This window comes from Dendropsophus ebraccatus, chromosome 15 (assembly GCF_027789765.1).
Source record: "Dendropsophus ebraccatus isolate aDenEbr1 chromosome 15, aDenEbr1.pat, whole genome shotgun sequence".
Classification (NCBI taxonomy): Eukaryota; Metazoa; Chordata; class Amphibia; order Anura; family Hylidae; genus Dendropsophus; species Dendropsophus ebraccatus.
In genome coordinates this window covers 64,016,270-64,037,135 of record NC_091468.1, presented here as the reverse complement: position 1 = coordinate 64,037,135, position 20,866 = coordinate 64,016,270, and the positions used below count along the sequence as shown (strand labels likewise).

At 40.4% G+C, this 20,866-nt stretch overlaps 1 protein-coding gene across 2 annotated transcripts in view; it reads right to left on the bottom strand.

The window, feature by feature from the left end:
• ARID1B (AT-rich interaction domain 1B) overlaps positions 1-20,866 on the bottom strand; it is a 316,413-nt gene that overhangs the window by 33,852 nt on the left and 261,695 nt on the right. The window contains exons 10-12 of one of the 2 annotated variants that reach the window (XM_069955438.1): positions 9,971-10,080; positions 9,140-9,298; positions 3,346-3,555 (exon numbers count right to left, since the gene is read on the bottom strand). In XM_069955438.1, the coding sequence (XP_069811539.1) occupies positions 3,346-3,555; positions 9,140-9,298; positions 9,971-10,080 (479 nt within the window). The remainder of the gene's footprint in view (positions 1-3,345; positions 3,556-9,139; positions 9,299-9,970; positions 10,081-20,866) is intronic. The other variant, XM_069955439.1, reaches the window with a different exon arrangement.

The following is a 20,866-nucleotide window of genomic DNA, read 5'->3' as shown; positions in this document are numbered from 1 at the left end:
CATACACTACTGTACACTATATACACTGCTGTACACTATATACACTGCTACATACACTACTGTACACTATATACACTGCTGTACACTATATACACTGCTACATACACTACTGTACACTATATACACTGCTGTACACTATATACACTGCTACATACACTACTGTACACTACATACACTGCTATATACACTACTGTACACTATATACACTGCTATATACTATATACACTACTGTACACTATATACACTGCTATATACACTACTGTACACTATATACACTGCTGTACACTATATACACTGCTATATACACTACTGTACACTATATACACTGTTATATACACTACTGTACACTATATACACTGCTGTACACTATATACACTGCTATATACACTACTGTACACTATATACACTGTTATATACACTACTGTACACTATATACACTGCTATATACACTACTGTACACTATATACACTGCTGTACACTATATACACTGCTACATACACTACTGTACACTATATACACTGCTATATACACTACTGTACACTATATACACTGCTACATACACTACTGTACACTGCTATATACACTACTGTACATTATATACACTGCTATATACTATATACAGTACTGTACACTATATACACTGCTGTACACTATATACACTGCTATATACACTGCTGTACACTATATACACTGCTATATACTATATACACTACTGTACACTATATACACTGCTATATACTATATACACTGCTGTACAATGCTATACACTATATACACTACTGTACACTATATACACTGCTGTATACTATATACCCTGCTATACACACTGCTACACACTATATACACTGCTTATACGATATACACTATATACACTGCTGTACACTATATACACTGCTATATACTATATACACTACTGTACACTACTATACAATATATACACTATATACACTGCTGTACGCTATATATACTATATTCACACTATATACACTACTGTACACTATATACACTTCTATACGCTTTATACACTACTATACACTATATACACACACTATATACACTACTGTACACTATATACACTTTATACACTACTATACAATCTCTCTCAAAACTGTTCAAATTTTTCCTTTACGCCGAATGTGAGCATATCTAGTGCATATTCTTAAAGGGGTTGTCCAGCAAAAATCTTTTTCTTTCAAATCAATTGATATCAGAAACAAATATAGATTTGTAATTTACTTCTATTAAAAAAAAATCTCAAGTCTTCCCATACTTATTAGCTGCTGTATGTCCTGCAGGGAATGTTGTTTTATTTTCAGTCTGACACAGTGCTCTCTGCTGACATCGCTGGTCGAGACAGAAACTCTGTCTTGGTTTTATATGAATCCCCATAGAAAACCTCTCCTGCTCTGGACAGTTCCTGTCTCGGCCAGAGATGGCAGCAGAGAGCACTGTGTCTGACTAAAAATAAAAGAACACTTCCTGCAGGACATACAGTAGCTAATAAGTATGGGAAGACTTGAGATTTTTCAATAGAAGTAAATCACAAATCTATATAACTTTCTGATATTGTTGATTTGAAAGAAAAAGATTTTCGCTGGACAGCCCCTTTAAATGGACCAAATATATGTGTACATGGCACATGTTAAAGGGGTTATCCAGCACTACAAAAACATGGCCACTCCCCCCCCCCCCCCCCCCCGAGAAAGTGGTATGCAATTAAGTTCCATTCACTTCGATGGAACTAAAGTGCAAAGCCTGCACCCAAATTGGTGACAAGAGATGTGCTGTCTCTGGAAGAAAGTTGGATAACACCTTTAAGGCAGCATGTCCCAGCGGAGTCAACCACCTCTATATACTAAAAAAATAAATAGGCTCTTTATGTAAAGTACATTTCTATCGGAGAGATTGTGGATGTGAGTCGGTGTACGGCTGCGTCATTCCCTGTTGCTGGGAGAAAGCGTTCATTTATGTATAGCTATTTGCTTTTTCTATCTATACGGCCTATTTACATGGGAGAAGTACTGATGTCAAGCAGTTTGCCTTTATAATGCACTGAACTCTGGGTAAATGACTGTTCTTGCAGGCGCTGTGAGGTTACAGCGAGGATATAAAAGCTCTACACCTACACTTACCAGGCTCTAAAAGCATTATTTAGGCTGCCTATACAAAGTACATGGCACACTGTTTGTTTGCTGTGCGGAGTAACTTCACTACTTAGGATGGTTCGTGCTATGAGCGATAAAGGACAAAGGGTTAAAGATTTAAATGCACCTGTGCAATGTCAATTACCTTAAAGGGGTACTCCAGAGAAAACCTTTTTCTTTCAAATGAACTGGTGTCAGAAACTTATATAGATTTCTAATTTACTTCTATTAAAAAATCTAAAGTTTTCCCATACTTATCAGCTGCTGTATGTCCTGCAGGAAATGTTGTTTTATTTTCAGTCGGACACAGTGCTCCCTGCTGACATCTCTGGCCAAGAGAGGAACTTGGTCTCGGTTTTCTATGAATCCCCCATAGAAAAACTCTCCTGCTCTGGGCAGTTCCTGTCTCGGCCAGAGATGAAATCTCCAGTCTTCCAGTACTTATCAGCTGCTGTATGTCCTGCAGGAAGTTGTGTATTCTTTCCAGTGTCACACAGTGCTCTCTGCTGCCAGCTCTGTCCATGTCAGGAACTGTCCAGAGCAGCAGCAAATCTCCATAGAAAACCTCTCCTGCTCTGGACATTTCTTGTCTCGGCCAGAGATGTCAGCAGAGAGCACTGTGTCAGACTGGAAATCAAACAACACTTCCTGCAGAACATACAGCAACTAATAAGTATGGGAAGGCTTGAGATTTTTTAATAGAAGTAAATTACAAATCTATATAACTTTCTGTCACCAGTTGATTTAAAAGAAAAAGATTTTCACTGGACAACCCCTTTAAAGGGGCACTCTGGCAAAAACCTTATTCTTTTAAATCAGCTGGTGTCAGAAAGTTATATAGATTTGTAATTAACTTCTACTTAAAAATCTCCAGTCTTTCAGTACTTATCAGCTGCTGTATGTCCTGCAGGAAGTGGTGTATTCTTTCCAGTCTGACACAGTGCTCTCTGCTGCCACCTCTGTCCATGTCAGAGATGAGATGAGATTTGCTACTGCTATGGACAGTTCCTGACATGGACACAGGTGGCATTGTGTCATATTGGAAAGAATAGAATACTTCCTGCAGGACATACAGCAGCTGATAAGTACCAAAGTAAATTACAAATTTATTTAATTTTCGGAAACGAGTTGAGCTGAAAGAAAAAGCTTTTAGCCGGAGTAACCCTTTAAAATACAGACATGTTGTTACCAGATCACTTACCTGTGCTAAGCCTCCAATCTCTTTGACGCAGAAGTAAAGCCTGACCAGGTCCAGGGGTTTTCGGCCAACTGCAGGTAAAGTGGCTACAGGTGTTCCTCTCTCTTCCATAAAGGTCAGGTATCGGTCCACCCACATCTTGCGCTCGGGCTCGCTCCCCATCTCATACAGCTTTGTGATCTTTTCCCCAGTGGAAGTGGAAGAGTTGGCTTTCTGCATCGTGGTGGGAGACGGTAAGAACATTGCAAATCACCAACTTATACTACAAACACATATACAACACAGATATATATATATATATATATATATATATATATATATATATATATATATATATATATATATACAGCCCTTGCAGTTACTTAGAAGTGAAGGTTACTAGTAATGGCAGACAAGCACATAGCCACGTGTCCGTACAGACTGACACCTACTCTGATGGTTTCAGTCAGTCTATGTAATACAGGGGCTTATGCCTCCATTCACACCGACTGACATGAACAGTGTAAATGACGGAATACATCGGCATTGGCGTTTCTCTCCGGCGGTGACGCGTTTCATTCCGTTCTGTGCCGCTGTCCAGCAGAAGATCATAGAACATGCCTGAGATGCTTCTTCACATTTTTATATATTTTTTATCGTCAATCAAGAATAGATTGTTAGCGTTCATTTAATTCTCACAAAGAGGTGCTGCAGCAGCTGCCTTTGGTATTATGAAAAAAATTGTTGCCGTGTCATAAATTACTTTCAATATTGGAACTCACCTCCGGGTTGGTGACCTGTATGATACTTTTCAGTGATTTATAATTTAAAGGGAAACTCCAGAGGAAAAAAAAATAATCAGCTGGTATCGGAAAGTTATATAGATTTGTAATTTACTTCTATTTAAAAATCTCCAGTCTACCGGTATTTATCAACTGCTGTATGTCCTGCAGGAAGTGGTGCATTCTTTTTAGTATGACATAGTGCTCTGTGCTACCACCTCTGTCCATGTCAGGAACTGTCCAGAGCAGGAAAGGTTTTCAATGGGGATTTGCTGCTGCTCTAGACAGTTCCTGACATGGACAGAGGTGGCAGCAGAGAGCACTGTGTCAGACTGGAAAGAAAACATAACTTCCTGCAGGACATACAGCAGCTGATAGGTATTGGAAGACTGTAGATTTTTTAATAGACGTAAATGAAAAATCTATATAACTTTCTGAAACCAGTTGATTTCCCTGGAGTATCCCTTTAAATAGATAATATACACCAAAAATCTGACTTTAAACTGTATTTTATCCTAACAATTACATTCTTGTTGAAGATCTTCATTGCTTTTACTTTTTCCTAATTTTAAGGTTACACCATTTTTCTTTTTTTTTCTTTAGAATTAAAAAGGTCAGGTAAATGTAATGCTGAGTAAATGTTAAAAAATATGTAACATTTTCAGAGAAAAATGTAATTTTAAAAGTTTCTAATATTGTGGATTATTTTTCCCCCAAGTAGACACCTACCCTATTGGCTTGTGATGTGTTGAAGAAGTTCCCATACATTACTGCTCTCTCACCATGGAGGACAGGTCATCTGAGGCGGCATTCTATTACCAGTATCCTCTTTGTCAAACATAAAGCCAGACCATTGTCATGCTATCAAGTGATTGAAAAGACTAAGCACATGCCCTATGCAATATGCTCTTATAGTGATAATGGTGAACCAAGTAACCTTTAAAGGGGTACTACTGAAAGTCATTTACATCTGTAATTTACTTCTATTTAAAAATGGAAGTCTTCCAGTACTTATCAGCTGCTGTATGCCCTGCAGGAAGTGATGTATTCTTTCCAGTCTGACACAGTGCTCTCTGCTGCCACCTCTGTCCATGTCAGGAACTGTCCAGAGCAGCAGCAAATCCCCATAGAAAACCTCTCTTACTCTGGACAGTTCCTGACATGGACAGAGGTGGCAGCAGAGAGCACTGTGTCAGACTGGAAAGAAGACACCACTTCCTGCAGGACATACAGCAGCTGATAAGTACTGGAAAACTTGATATTTTCAAAATATATGTAAATTATAAATCTATATAACTTTCTGACACCAGTTAATTAAAAAAAAAAAAAAATCTTTCTTAAAGAGCCACCCTTAACAGAACATGACTGGCGCTAGGCAGTAACAAACTCACATAACTAAGAGGCACGCATTTGTGGTGCAACCCTTTAATACGGTGATTTAACCATTGTAGGTTTTATACTGTAATAAATTAATTTTAATATTTTATTCATTTTTTAAATGTAAAGAATATTTGTAAATCCTATTTTTTCCCGCCCGCTTTCCTGTCTGCAAGCTAAGAATACATCCATCTCTCCCTGTCTCTTTATGGGTCCCGGAAGCTTTTAGGGAGAGGCATAAGCAGTTTCATTCAGGTTTTTTTTAAGCCAAAACCAGAAGTAGATTGAAAAGGAATGGGAGGTATAAACAACGGCTGTATACTAATAGTCTCTGCTGGATCCGATTCCACCCAATGTCAAAGGGGCGTAATCCATAGAACGTGTAATCCATAGAACGTGTAATACATAGAACGTGTAATCCATAGAACGTGTAATCCATAGAACGTGTAATCCATAGAACGTGTAATCCATAGAACGTGTAATCTATAGAACGTGTAATCCATAGAACGTGTAATCCATAGAACGTGTAATCTATAGAACGTGTAATCTATAGAACGTGTAATACATAGAACGTGTAATACATAGAACGTGTAATCCATAGAACGTGTAATCCATAGAACGTGTAATCCATAGAACGTGTAATCCATAGAACGTGTAATCCATAGAACGTGTAATCCATAGAACGTGTAATCTATAGAACGTGTAATCCATAGAACGTGTAATCCATAGAACGTGTAATGGATAGAAGTGTAATCTATAGAACGTGTAATCTATAGAACGTGTAATCTATAGAACGTGTAATCCATAGAACGTGTAATCCATAGAACGTGTAATCCATAGAACGTGTAATCCATAGAACGTGTAATCTATAGAACGTGTAATCCATAGAACGTGTAATCCATAGAACGTGTAATGGATAGAAGTGTAATCTATAGAACGTGTAATCTATAGAACGTGTAATCTATAGAACGTGTAATCCATAGAACGTGTAATCTATAGAACGTGTAATCCATAGAACGTGTAATCCATAGAACGTGTAATCCATAGAACGTGTAATGGATAGAAGTGTAATCTATAGAACGTGTAATCTATAGAACGTGTAATCTATAGAACGTGTAATCTATAGAACGTGTAATCTATAGAACGTGTAATCCATAGAACGTGTAATCCATAGAACGTGTAATCCATAGAACGTGTAATGGATAGAAGTGTAATCTATAGAACGTGTAATCTATAGAACGTGTAATCTATAGAACGTGTAATCTATAGAACGTGTAATCTATAGAACGTGTAATACATAGAACCTCTGACAGTGTCCGGTCAGGGGGAGCAGTATTACAGCTGCTCCCACAAACAAAGCGCTTGTAAATAAGTGTTTTTTTTTCTGCAGCTAAAAAGGATTTAGATTTTGTAGAAATCAAACAATTGTAAAACCAAACAAACAAAAAGCACAAAATAAATGTAAATATAGAGAAAAATAATGATGTAAATCGGACCTTACCCCCTTGGTTAACCCTATATTTAAATATATACATATACATACATATATACATATATATATATATATATATATATATATATACACACACACACATACACATATTTATTTATTTAAAGGGGCAGGTATCCGCACCTCTGCACTAGTAAAGAAGCGTGTCTAAAGGCCCTATTACACGAAGCGATTATCGGCCGTATTTGGCCGATTATGGGCCATTACGGCCGATATTCTATTTGTGTAATAAAAGGCTGAGATGATCGGCCGAGATGAAAGATGTCGGCTGATCATTGTCTTTCAACATGTTGAAAGACAAACGACCTTGATAGCAACAATCAGCCGCCGTCGATCTGCGTAATAGAACGGGGGGCAGCAGAACACCGCTATCTCCTATGGGCTCCCTGGACGATCTGATGATCACCCGGGAAGCCCCCCACACTTACCTGCTCACTGTTGGCGTGTGTAATAGCGCCAGCAATAAGTACGGAACGTGGAGCAAGCAAGCGCTCACCTGATAGGGTCAGCACTCGCTTGCTCCCACAGATTGCCCTGTGTAAGATTTCAGCTTCCTGGATTCTCTCTCTCACATTTTTTCCATCTTTATCAAAGATCATTTAAAAAAAAAAAAAAAAAAAAACTGTCTTGTAAAAATAACATAAAATGGCTTTGACTGTCACAAAGTAACAGATCTGGGCATTTCCCCTTAGTTTTTGCATACCGAAAGACAAAATACAACTATAAGCTAGAGATGTAAGGCTATGTTCCCACACTGTCTTTTTGTAACCATTTAACGGCCGTCATTTTAATAATAACCGCTGATTTTTTAATAATAACGACCGTGATTATTGACATATTGGCCGGTATTATTAAACAACGGCCCTTATTTGACCTTAAAGGAGGCCATCTAATGACAAAAAAAAAAAAAAAAACGGCGTGGCTGAAAAAATAGCTCAAAGCTGATCTTCTGAATTTGAAATCTTATTGCAGACAAAAAAAAACAACTACTTTTTTGTGGTTTGCGTTTGAGCCGTTTTTAAGCTTCCTGTTCAAAGTTTCTAAACATTTTTTTACGACTTTTTATGGGCTATAACTTTTCCTGGTTGCTTGCAAAGTCAACTTTTTTTTTTTTTACGGACATATTTTCTGGATATAAACAGGCATAAATAAGCCTACCCTACATTCCCTCCAGCTGCATCCAACTTTTTTAACCACAAGTAATCGAATGCCGAACAATCGGACTCCAGCATGCTCCATCTCTGCTCATCTCTAATTTACATATAAGATTTGACCGTATTGTGCATAATTCAGGTTGCTTATATTTGGTAGACAAAAAAATAGTATGAAGAGAAGGTAAAGAAACACAGTGGACCTTCAAGTTACAATATTACTCGGTTTCAGGACGACCATTGTAATATTGTATCTTGAGACCAAAACTTGGTAATTGGTTCTGAAGCCCCAAAAATGTCATCCCAGAACGGAATTTTATGTCGAGTCTGATCTCAAGTTATAGTTATCAGGTAAAGACGATCATGTGTTGAAAAGGTTTTTCCCAAAATTCAGTTTGGATGGTTTGCAAATTTTGGGTGAAAAAAATTTGTGAACCAAACCTTAAATCAACATACTTACCAGCCTGCGTATCCCCAGTGTCCTTGGTCTCTGGTGTCCCCCGCAGCCAAAATCCCGCTCAAACAATCACTGACTAAGGGACAGAGCCGCGGCCATTCAGTCAGTAATTGCCTAAGCAGGAGTGACAGCCCGTTCAGCCAATCACTGACTGACATACGGGGAAAGCACTGTGGCCAGAGATTTGTCACTCTCCAGGCAAGAGTCACAGCCTGCTTAGCCAATCACTGGCCGCGGCGCTATCCCGTCTGTAATCTGCTGGAGGCACCAGAGACACAGAGGAGGACACCGTGGGAGTGCAGACAGTTGACCATTTTTTTGTTTTTTTAGATGTGCGGCCACCATCAACCAAAAGTTTTTTTATGTGGCCGCCATCTTGAACAAATTTAAAAACGACCCTTGCAAAAATTCACTTCGCTTATCCCCAGTTGTAACCATTGTACATAAATAATAAAAACACACCAAAATAAAAGTAGGTAATACAAGCTAACAGTAATTTCAATGACTTCCAAATAGAAAATAACAAAACAGAGCCACTTACAGGGCTTGACGGAGTCTTTGGCCAGCCTGGGCTGTTAATGCTATCACTTTCATCTCCATGAAAGGAGGAGATGCTAGCGGAGCTTGGGGACAGTGGGGAAGGGACTGGCAGGTTGCCTGGGGTTGGGGGCTGAGATATACCCTGTGAACTGTAGCTATCCTGTAGAATACAAACAAAATGGACAAGAGCAGGGCAGACATTACCAAAAAGAAATCCATCAACTGGTAATGCAAAAATGTTGCATGTATGGAAAGAGGGAGGTGTAAAAAGACAAGCATATAAGATGCATGAACTCAAGGTTGTTAATCCATTGGCTAGCAATTAGTGCACAACTTGGCAGATTCTTAGATGCTTGGCTAATGTTACTAAGCCACCATGCTTACTCCAAGCAAACATGAAATGCTTAAGCATGGATTGCCCAGTCAATGAAAATAAAATAAAAGCTGCTCGTCTTATGTTCGAAAGGGGGGGGAAAAAAGCAAAATTATTAATTATGCCTATGGTGCTGTTTAGACGGCCAACGACAGAAGCTTAAACCCAAGGCAAGAAGGGGAAATGGTTGCAGTTTAGAAACCAGGCACGAAAGCCCCTTCCAAACCCCACCAGCCTGATATCCCCAAGCTCGTATTAACTCCTTTGCTTTAACGTTAAATGCCATTAGAACTAGTAACTTTCAGATCCAGACCATCTAAACCAATAGAGGCCCGCGGAACAGATGAAGAATACATGCAGGAGAGAACCAAAGAGAGAAGGGCGGAAAAATAAACCATGGAAGACCATATGAACGACACAGCGAGGCCACATAAAAAAAACACATGCGGAAGGGTATACCTTGGATTTTGGTTCCGGCTGAGGTGGCCCGTCTTCTTTACCATCGTGTTTAAGGGAAGGAGGCAGTTTAGATTCACCGGGAGTCATCATATCAGCGAGGCCTAAGTGACCTAAGAAAAAGGGGGGGAAAAATAGGAAAAAATGGGAAAAGGTATAAAGGAATGATTTGATAGGTGGTCTTGACCTTTGAATATTTTATTGGATAAAAAACAAGCGGTAAGAACAGAAATTCCATAGGGTATTACCATAAATGAAAACTCAAACATGTACAAATACCACCGTTTTTCCCCAAAAATAAAACCGTGCCTTGTATTAATTTTTGCTCAAAAACCAGCACTATGTCTTATTTTCGGGGGATGTCTTGTTTCTCTCCTGGTTGGAGGGGAAATAGGACATCCCACCGGACCCCTCCGGAATACTCACATCCTTGCAGGAGGGCACCAGCAGTGGGACATGTGGCGTTGGGCGGAGGATGTGGGGGCCATGGACTAAGCTGCCTGTGGCACCAACTGTGAAGCTCCATGAGGGGATTAGGTGAGTCCTGGGTGGCGGCGGGTGGCAAGTGGCGGCCTTACTTTCGGGGGTTCCCTAGTTTAGAATAGGGGGTGCCTTATTTTGGGGGGAACTTTAGGCTAGTTGGTAGGGTAGTTGGGGTGTCTAACTTTAGGAGGACGCCTTATATTTGGGGAAAACATGGTAGTACAGAAACAAAAGGGAATGGTGTGTAAAGGGGTGAACAAACGCTTTGGCTGTCCGGGCATGATGGGAGTTGGGCCAAGGTTCCCCATCCCTGGTCTATAATGTTTAGAAAAAGTGAGACCTAGTGCAAAAGTAATTGCCAAGCTTTATGTTTGAAGACTTGCTGCTGCCTGCTTAGCCCGCTTAGACCAGCATAGTGACTGTAACCCCATGCTACACGCTAAGGGTTCTATTAGACAAATTGATTCTTAACCATTGCAAACGAGAGCTACCTAAAATTGTTCACCATATTACACAGAACGATAGTCGTTAAGCTAGGTTCAGACTGCGTTTTTGCAATCAGTTTTTTTTTGCAAAAAATGGATGAAAAACGGATGAAAAAAACGGATGCATTTTTGTGCATCCGTTTTTCCATTGACTTCCATTGTAAAAAAAAAAGGGATCCGTTTTTTTTTGCGGACACAAAAGTAGTGTCAGCCACGTTTTTGTATCTGTCAAAAAAAACGGATCCGTTTTGATCTGATTTTTTTTTACAATGGAAGTCAATGGAAAAACGGATCAAAACGGATGCACACAAATGCATCAGTTTTTTTTTTGCCAAAAACTGATGAAAAAACAGATTGCAAAAATGCAGTGTGGACCTAGCCTTAGTTACGATGGTTACTACGATCGCTTACGCCATGTGATACCACCAAATGAAGGAACGATGTGGAATTAGACTGGATGTTAGCGAACGTTTTAAAATGCTTTTAGGTTCAAATGAAAAGATGCGACCAACGACACAAGAACGATTATTCGATCGTTGACTGCATTCATGTGAAATGATAATCGTTTAAATTTGAATTATAAAACAATTTTGTTCATGATAATTGGCCCATGTAATAGGGCCCTAGGTAATGGCGCAGTCATACTGCACTTGCAGTATAGATCTAAGGGTCCTATAAGACTAAGAAATTTTTCGTTTTTGCCGATTAACAATAGACAATTGCGTTTTTGGGAATGACCTGAAATCGTTCACCATAACACACAGGACGAAAGTCGTAATAATCGTTACTAAGGCTGGGTTAGTTCACACTACGTTTTTGATATATGGCTGTACAGTCAGGGTACACGTCCAAAATAATAATCTATCCCAGCACTTCAAAGTCAAAAAAATAGAAAGGGGAATAGTGCCTAAAACGTAACATTTATTATATCTGGTTAAGATACACCCATTTATAGTGTGCCCATCACCAAAGCTACTAGTATTCACAACAATGTTGGATCATCGCACATCCGGAATGCGTCAGAGCCAACAAGAAATATGATAAAATAAATATATGTAGGTACTGAGGCAATGCAGCCCCACGTAAGTATCCAAGAAACGTTATGATATCCCAACGTGTTTCTGCAACTGGTTGTTATGGCGTTATCAGGGGAGTGAAATCAGCAATCACGCCACTATGGTGGATACGTATGCTAATGAGTACCAATACAGATAACCATCTCTATACAGTATTACCCAGGTAACAATTGTTCTGCACATATATATGTGTATACTAGTTAGGGCTGGGCGGTATACCGCAAAAATACCGATACCGTCACTGGCGTCGGTTAACCGACCTCAACTCTGCCAGGACGGTATCTGCGGTATTTTCCCCCCACACCCGGCGGCCGCATGCTCTGGTGCAAGGAGAGAGAGAGGGGTGCCGGGTGGAGAGACGGAGGCTGGAAAGCTTATGCTCCGATTCACCTCCCGAGCCAGGACGCACATATACTGCTGCAGGACAAGGGATCCTGCTGTGGGGGCTGAAGAAAAAGGCTGGAGATGTGACAGGCTGCACACAGACGGCATCTCCCCCTCCAGTGTGAGCTCAGCGCTGCTGCTGCCGGGCGGCTCTCTCCTCCTAACTTCTCTGTAAGCTGCACGGTGAGCCCTGCCCCCCCTCTCCCGCATATATAGTTGGGGTCAGGTATGGGTCGGCACCTCCATGCTTCACTGGCCACCGCACTCTGTCCCGCACTGGAATCCTCGGAGCCCCGTTATGTTTTGTCAGTGCTGGAAGCGGCCATGTGTGACGCTCAGTCCGGGACACAGATACATGTGCTACAGCACCGAGTGACAGGGGCCGAGGATTCCTGTGCGGGAGAGAGAGAGCGGTGCCCGGGGGAGCAAGGAGGTGTCCACCTATACCTGACCCCCTGCAGCCACTCAGTGAGAGAGAGAGAGAGAGAGAGAGAGAGAGAGAGAGAGAGAGAGAAAGATAGAGAGACAGAGAAAGATAGAGAGAGAGAAAGAGAGAGAGATAGAGAGAGAAAAAGATAGAGAGAGAGATAGAGATATAGAGCAATCAGAAAATCCACAGCACTCCTGCAGTAAAGGTATAGGGTGCCACCCCGCACTAAGTATCCTTCGTGCACATATACAGACTAAAAAATAGGGTTCCGGCACTCCAATAGGGAAGAAAAGTGTAGTTTATTTGCTCAAAGGAACATGCAGCAGCAACGTTTCGATGCCACAATCAGCACTGTTTTCAAGCTGGAACCCTATTTTTTGGTCTATAGATAGATAGATAGATAGATAGATAGGTAGATAGGAGTTAGATAGATAGATAGATAGATAGATAGATAGGAGATAGATAGATAGATAGATAGATAGATAGATAGATAGATAGGAGATAGATAGATAGATAGATAATAGATAGATAGATAGATAGATAGATAGATAGATAGATAGATAGATAGGAGTTAGATAGATAGATAGAGAGATAGATAGAGGAGTTAGATAGATAGGAGATAGATAGAGAGATAGATAGATAGATAGATAGATAGATAGATAGATAGATAGATAGATAGATAGAGGAGATAGATAGATAGGAGATAGATAGATAGATAGATAGATAGATAGATAGATAGATAGATAGATAGATAGATAGATAGATAGATAGGAGATAGATAGATAGATAGAGGAGTTAGATAGATAGGAGATAGATAGAGAGATAGATAGATAGAGGAGATAGATAGATAGGAGATAGATAGATAGATAGATAGATAGATAGATAGATAGATAGATAGGAGATAGATAGATAGATAGATAGGAGGTAGATAGATAGAGGGATAGATAGAGAGATAGATAGGAGATAGATAGATAGGAGATAGATAGATTGATAGATAGAAGATAGATAGATATGAGATAGATAGATAGAAAGATAGAAAGAAAGATAGAGAGATAGGAGATAGATAGATAGATAGGAGATAGATCGATAGGAGATAGATAGATAGATAGATAGGAGATAGATAGGAGATAGATAGATAGAAAGAAAGATAGGAGATAGATAGATAGATAGAGGAGATAGATAGAGGAGATAGATAGATAGATAGAGGAAATAGATAGAGGAGATAGATAGAGGAAATAGATAGAGGAGATAGATAGAGGAGATAGATATATACATAGATAGATAGATAGATAGGAGATAGATAGATAGATAGAGGAGATAGATAGAGGAGATAGATAGATAATAGATAGAGGAGATAGATATATACATAGATAGATAGAGCAAACAATATAGGCAGCACACTAAACGAACTGTGGAGGCCAGCAGTCGAATACCAAGTGGGCTAGTAAAAATACTCTGCAGCTCTCTGATGTGATACAAATGTGAATTTATTCCATATAACAATGTGCAGCAAACTTCACAAGTAATATACGATGTTTTGGCGTCTCTTATGCAATTCTTAAGTGGCACTTGAAAATGGTGTAGGAGACGCCAAAACATTGTGTATTACTTGTGAAGTTTGCTGCACATTGTGATATGGAATAAATTCACGTTTGTATTACCATCGGAAAATGGGGTTTTCAAAAGGGGTGTGGCCTTTAAAAGGGGCGTGTCATAATTATCGTTCAATTTATCGTTACCGCGGCTACATGTACGATAAACCGCGATATTGATTTAGGCCATTATCGCCCAGCCCTAATACTAGTTCTAGCCGGGTTAAACTGAATTAAATGATAGGGCTAGACAGTGTGTAGTACAGCTATTGGTACTCATTAGCATACGTATCCACCATAGTGGCGTGATTGCTGATTTCACTCCCCTGATGACGCCATAACAACCAGTGGCAGAAACGCGTTGGGAGATCATAACGTTTCTTGGATACTTACGTGGGGCTGCATTGCCTCAGTACCTACATATATTTATTTTATCATATTTCTTGTTGGCTCTGACGCATTCCGGATGTGCGATGATCCAACATTGTTGTGAATACTAGTAGCTTTGGTGATGGGCACACTATAAATGGGTGTATCTTAACCAGATATAATAAAAGTTACGTTTTAGGCACTATTCCCCTTTCTATTTTTTTCACACTACGTTTTTGGGAAAAAAAATTTTATCCATTTTTTTGCAAAAAACGGATGCATGTGTGTGATCCGTTTTTCCATTGACTTCAATTATAAAAAAAGGATAAAAACTGATCAGTTTTTTTTTTTTTTTTTACGAACACAAAAACGTAGCTGACCCTACTTTTGTGTCTGTTTTGATCCGTTTTTGTTTTTTTTTTTACAATGGAACTCAATGGAAAAATGGATCAAAACGGATGCACACAAATGCATTCGTTTTTCTCATCCGTTTTTTTGCACAAAAAAAAAAAAACGCATAAAAAAATGGATTGCAAAAACATAGTGTGAACCCAGCCTAATCGTTACTAAGATCGTTTACTCCTTCTGATCCCAGCAAAAAAAAAAAAAAAAAAAAAAGGAACGATGTGTACATACACGGAAAATTAGCGAATATTTGGCAAACGTTTAACGGTGATTGTAGGATTAGCTTAAAAGATCCAATCGATGACACACAATCGATCTTCCGATCATTGCCTGCATATACACTGAACGATTATTGTTTAAATGTGAACGATATAATGACTTTTTGCACGATTTTGTTTTTATAACGACCAGCGTTTAGACGGAGAAAAAACGTTATTGTGATAGTTTTTAAGATCGCTTAAGCTCATCTTTCACATAGAGGAATCTTTGAAAGACTGTTTACACGAAGCGATCTGCGAATTTTCAGCAAGCGACCAACAATGATTTGAGAACATGTTGAAAAATCACAATGAACGATTTCTCGCACGTCGCTTGATCGTTTGCTGTGTTTACACGGAACGGTTGTTGCGAAAATTCGAACGATAATCGTTCCGTGTAAACGCACCTTAACAGACTGGTGTCTCCTCCGGCTGACCAGAGATCCATATATTACTTAGACAGCAATTCATTGGAACAACGACATCGCCCGATCGCTGGGGGGTTAAAAGCCGAACGAGTGGAGATTTCATATTATACAAATCAAACGAAACCTGTAAACGCTTTGTCGCAATCAGAGGAGGGGAAAAAACGAACGGTTTGAGTTTATCTTCTTGCACATAGAATTATATTACTGTGTTATAGAAAATAATTTGATTTAATTACAGCAGTGAGAGCGTCTGCAGGACCCCGGCGAACTAACTGGCAAGCACCACACTGCTAATTTGCTAATATCTTAAGCATCACTGCAGGTTTATAATAACCATAGGACTGCCAAAACTCTCCCCTGCCATGTGCTATGTGCACTCACAATTACTCCATGTTTATCAGGCAGGAAACCAATTTTTATCTTACTGAGGTGGAAAAAAGCTCTAATACGCTATGCTGATGGCGAGTGAAATGGGTCTTGACAGCATGCTCCTAAGTGGCTGCTCACATCACGTCTTTTGTATGTGTTTAGTGTGTGCAACAGGAAAACTCCTAAAGGGATACTCCGGAGGAAAAAAAAAATTATATATATATATATATATATATATATATATATATATATATATATATATACTGTACTTATCAGCGGTTGTATGCGCTGAAGGAAATAGTATATACTTTCCAGTCTGACACAGTGCTCTCTGCTGCCATCTCTGGCTAAGAAAGGAACTCTGTCTCGGTTTTCTATAAATCCCCATAGAAAACCTAGATATTCAAGATATTCATAATTCTTGAATCCAGGGATGTAGTGTCTTATTATCGAATGTTATCAGACAGGATACATGTGCCAGATTGAAGGGGAACAAAAAAAATCTTTCAGATAAGCTGGTGTCGGAAAGTTACATATATTTGCAATTTAATTCTATTTAAAAATCTCAAGTCTTCAGTACTTATCAGCTGCCGTATGTCCTGCAGGAAGTGGTGTATTCTTTCCAGTCTGACACAGTGCTCTCTGCTGCCACCTCTGTCCATGTCAGGAACTGTCCAGAGCAGGAGAGGTTTTCTATGGGGATTTGCTCCTGCTCTGGACAGTTCCTGACATGGACAGAGGTGGCACTGTGTCAGATTGGAAAGAATATAACACTTTATGCAGGACATACAGCAGCTGATAAGTACAGGAGGCCTTTGAGATTTTTAAATAGAAGTAAATTACAAATTTATATAATTTTTTGAAACAAGTTGATTTGAAAGAAAAAGCTTTTAGCCGGAGTAACCCTTTAAAATACAGACATGGACATGTTAATCATGTTAATCAGACATGTTAATCAGTTACATCATGAGCTTTCCAATAGCTTTTCATGACGTATCCATTAAAAACAAGCAAGTATAACCCAATGGTGATGGCTGCAGTAGACAGAAGCCTAACAGTGTTATCCCGCACCCATAGGCTATAGTGGGATCTGCTGAATATTATATATATGTCATGAAAGGCTCATGCTGTATACTGCTAATGTAATATGATGGGAGGAAGGGGAGAGCTCATTTGCGCCATAGATTTCCATTATGTCACCGTTCTCTCAGACGTGTGTGTTTTCGTACTTTCACACCATTCACAACCCTGTTTGCAGTCTGAAGCGGCCGTCATGTGCATCTCCCACCTCTTCCTGCTCATCTACACATAGGAGCAGACAGGCCAATAATAGGGTTTTATAATGAATCCGGCCCACACACCGCCAGAAGGGAAGAATAATTCCATTTAGAACAGGGGTGTCAAACTCAAATACACAGTGGGCCAAAATAAAAAAATTGGACAAAGTCGGGGGCCAACCATGATATTTAGTGAAGAGAGCATGCAGCGTGGCACTGCCTATCCTAAAGTAATTGTCCCCACATGGTAGTTACCCATTATATCCCTCATGCAGTAGGTAATCCCATAATTGTACCCCATGCTCCACATACTAGTCAGGCCTACTATTAGAGCCCCACATAGTAGCCAGCCCTCCCAATAGTGCCCAATATAGTAGCCAGCCCCCCCCCGATAATGTCTTATATAATAACCATAGCCAGACTGCTGATAGTGTCTTATATAGTAGCCATAGCCAGCCCCCCCGATAGTGTCTTATATAGTAGCCATAGCCAGCCCCCCGATAGTGTCTTATATAGTAGCCATAGCCAGCCCCCCCGATAGTGTCTTATATAGTAGCCATAGCCAGCCCCCCCGCCCCGATAGTGTCTTATATAGTAGCCAGCCCCCCCGATAGTGTCTTATATAGTAGCCATAGCCAGACCCCCGATAGTGTCTTATATAGCAGCCAGTCCTCCCAATAGTGTCTTATATAGTAGTCAGCCCTCCCCCCGATAGTGTCATGTTATATAAGAGCTCGCCCCCCCCCCCCCGATAGTGTCTTATATAGTAGCCAGCCCCCCCCGATAGTGTCTTATATAGCAGCCAGCCCCCCGATAGTGTCTTATATAGCAGCCAGCCCCCCTGATAGTGTCTTATATAGTAGCCAGCCCCCCTGATAGTGTCTTATATAGCAGCCAGCCCCCCTGATAGTGTCTTATATAGCAGCCAGCCCCCCTGATAGTGTCTTATATAGTAGCCAGCCCCCCCCGATAGTGTCATGTTATATAAGAGCTCGCCCCCCCGATAGTGTCTTATATAGCAGCCAGCCCCCCCGATAGTGTCTTATATAGTAGTAGTTCTGTCTCAGTAAATCTACCACTATAATCTAGGAACCCTATTGCTCCCTGGGTAACGGAGATGTACAAGGTGTGCGCTGCCAGAGGGAAATCAGAGAGTTCTGTTATATTTCCATTACTGAACTCGCAAACTGAGACCTTATCACTATGTAGTTGTGACGCTAGTTTTCTAGCTTTTCACTAAATGTTAATGGAAGAAAAACAATAAATCCAAGTACAATTTGGTTTACAGATTTTCTATTGGGATTTGCTGCTGTTCTGGACAGTTCCTGACATGGACAGAGGTGGCAGCGGAGAGCACTGTGTCAGACTGGAAAAAATATCCCACTTCCTGCAGGACATACAGCAGCTGATAAGTACTGAAAGACTGGAGATTTTTTAATAGAAGTAAATTACAAACCTCTGACACTATCAGTTGAAAGAATTTTTTATTTTGCCAAATTACCCTTTTAAAAAAAATGTATAAGGGTAATTTATATAAACAATTTTATGTATCTAAAGTATGTGAGTCAGTTAAAGGGGAACTCAGGCATTTTTTTTTTTTTTTTTTTCAACAAACTGGTGTCAGAAAGTTATATAGATTTGTAATTTACTTCCATTTAAATATCTTCAATCTTTCTGGTACCAATTGATTTTAAAGATTTTTTTTTTCCACTAAACTACCCCTTTAAGGGAATATATAATACATTGACAAACGTGGCAAAAGAATCTAATAAAGTCATCTCCAGATCGGCTGAATATCTACAAGGTTTTCTAATGACTTTAAGTCTGCGCCGCCCGAGCAGCTGTCACTCGACAACAAGACATCAAGCATATTTATACTGCAGGGAAAGAAACGGTCAAGTGACTTAAAGATGAAGAAACGGCGGCGCTGACTTTAAATTGTTTTTTAAGTTGTCTATTCCACAGGAGTAAATAAATCCCTGAAGAAGGGCGGCAATCTGCCATCTGCTTGCTTCAGGTAAGAGCCGCCGCGCGCTGTGTAAAGAGCAAAATAAAGAACAGTTGCTAATAGCGAGCCCCAATTTAGGGCTGTGTAACCGTGCAGGAGTCATTCAGTGTCAGCAGGCCATATATAATACATAACACCGAGCAGCCCGAAGACAATAGACAGCTCAGCAAGGTATAAAAAAAAAACACTAAAATATTATCATCACATACAGGGTAACACAGAGCATTGCCGATTTATAGCAATGACAAATGGAGCTGCCGAAATAAGATTTGCTTTTAAAGCTTATCAGATTGTCAATGTTTTCCTGATCCAAGTATATCGTTACAGGGAGATTCCTTAAAGGGATTATCCAGGATTAGAAAATTATTTAAAAAAAAAACACTGCCGCACCTGTCCTAGCTTGTGTGTGGTATTAATGAGCCAGTGCGGAGATGAGACCGCACCAGCTAATAGAGGTGCTACGTACAGAGCGGGGTCCCGGAGCGACCCCTCTCTGAACCCCCTTGGGCCGCCATGATGTACAAGGTACGTCATGGGATGTGAAGGGGTTAATGACCGGTGACTACCCGTCCGGCTACAGCCTGTCTCCGTGGCTCCCATATGTCCCGCTCAGCCAATCAGTGGGTGCGGCAGGACAGCGCACAGATGAGTGGGACCTATGGGAGCCTTAGATGCAGCCGATGCGCGGACGGGTTAAGTATTCACCTGTCAGCGGTGAGTTAAGGGGGATGGGGTTTACATACTCACAGCAGAATAAAAAAATTTGTTGTGGAATTTGCAGCGTGAAATCCACTGCAATTCTGTAACGTGAAAAAACTGGCTTAATGGAATACCTAGCTTTGTTGCCCTTAGACAAAATAATTTAAAGGGCTAGATCTGCAGAACCAGGTTTGCCCACTATGCAGTGACAGCGTAGGTCAGATAAGTTTACCTTTTGTTTTACCTGACTTTATGAAGCCAGACACTCCCCAAGATAGGATGGTTCCTAATTAGAGTTAGCAGCTGCAGTTCTGCTTACAACTTAAAATCACAGACACAGACAGCTGATGTACGTATCAGTAACATAAGTTGGGGAAGTGCCCCGTTTATTGTTTTGTGTTAAAGGGGTACTCGGCGGGGGGCACTTTTTTGATAGGACCGGGGAGGGGGTGGCTGAGGAAAAAGACGTCCACTCACCTCCCCGATTCCAGCAGCGGGTCCCGCATTGCGGCGCTCCGGTGCCCGGCCGCTTTCTGGTGTCTGACGCCGCCCGAGACGCTACGTCTCAAATCCGCTCAGCCATTCAGTGAAGGAGGCGGGATCTGAGCAGACTTGACACGGATCCCGCCTCCTTCAC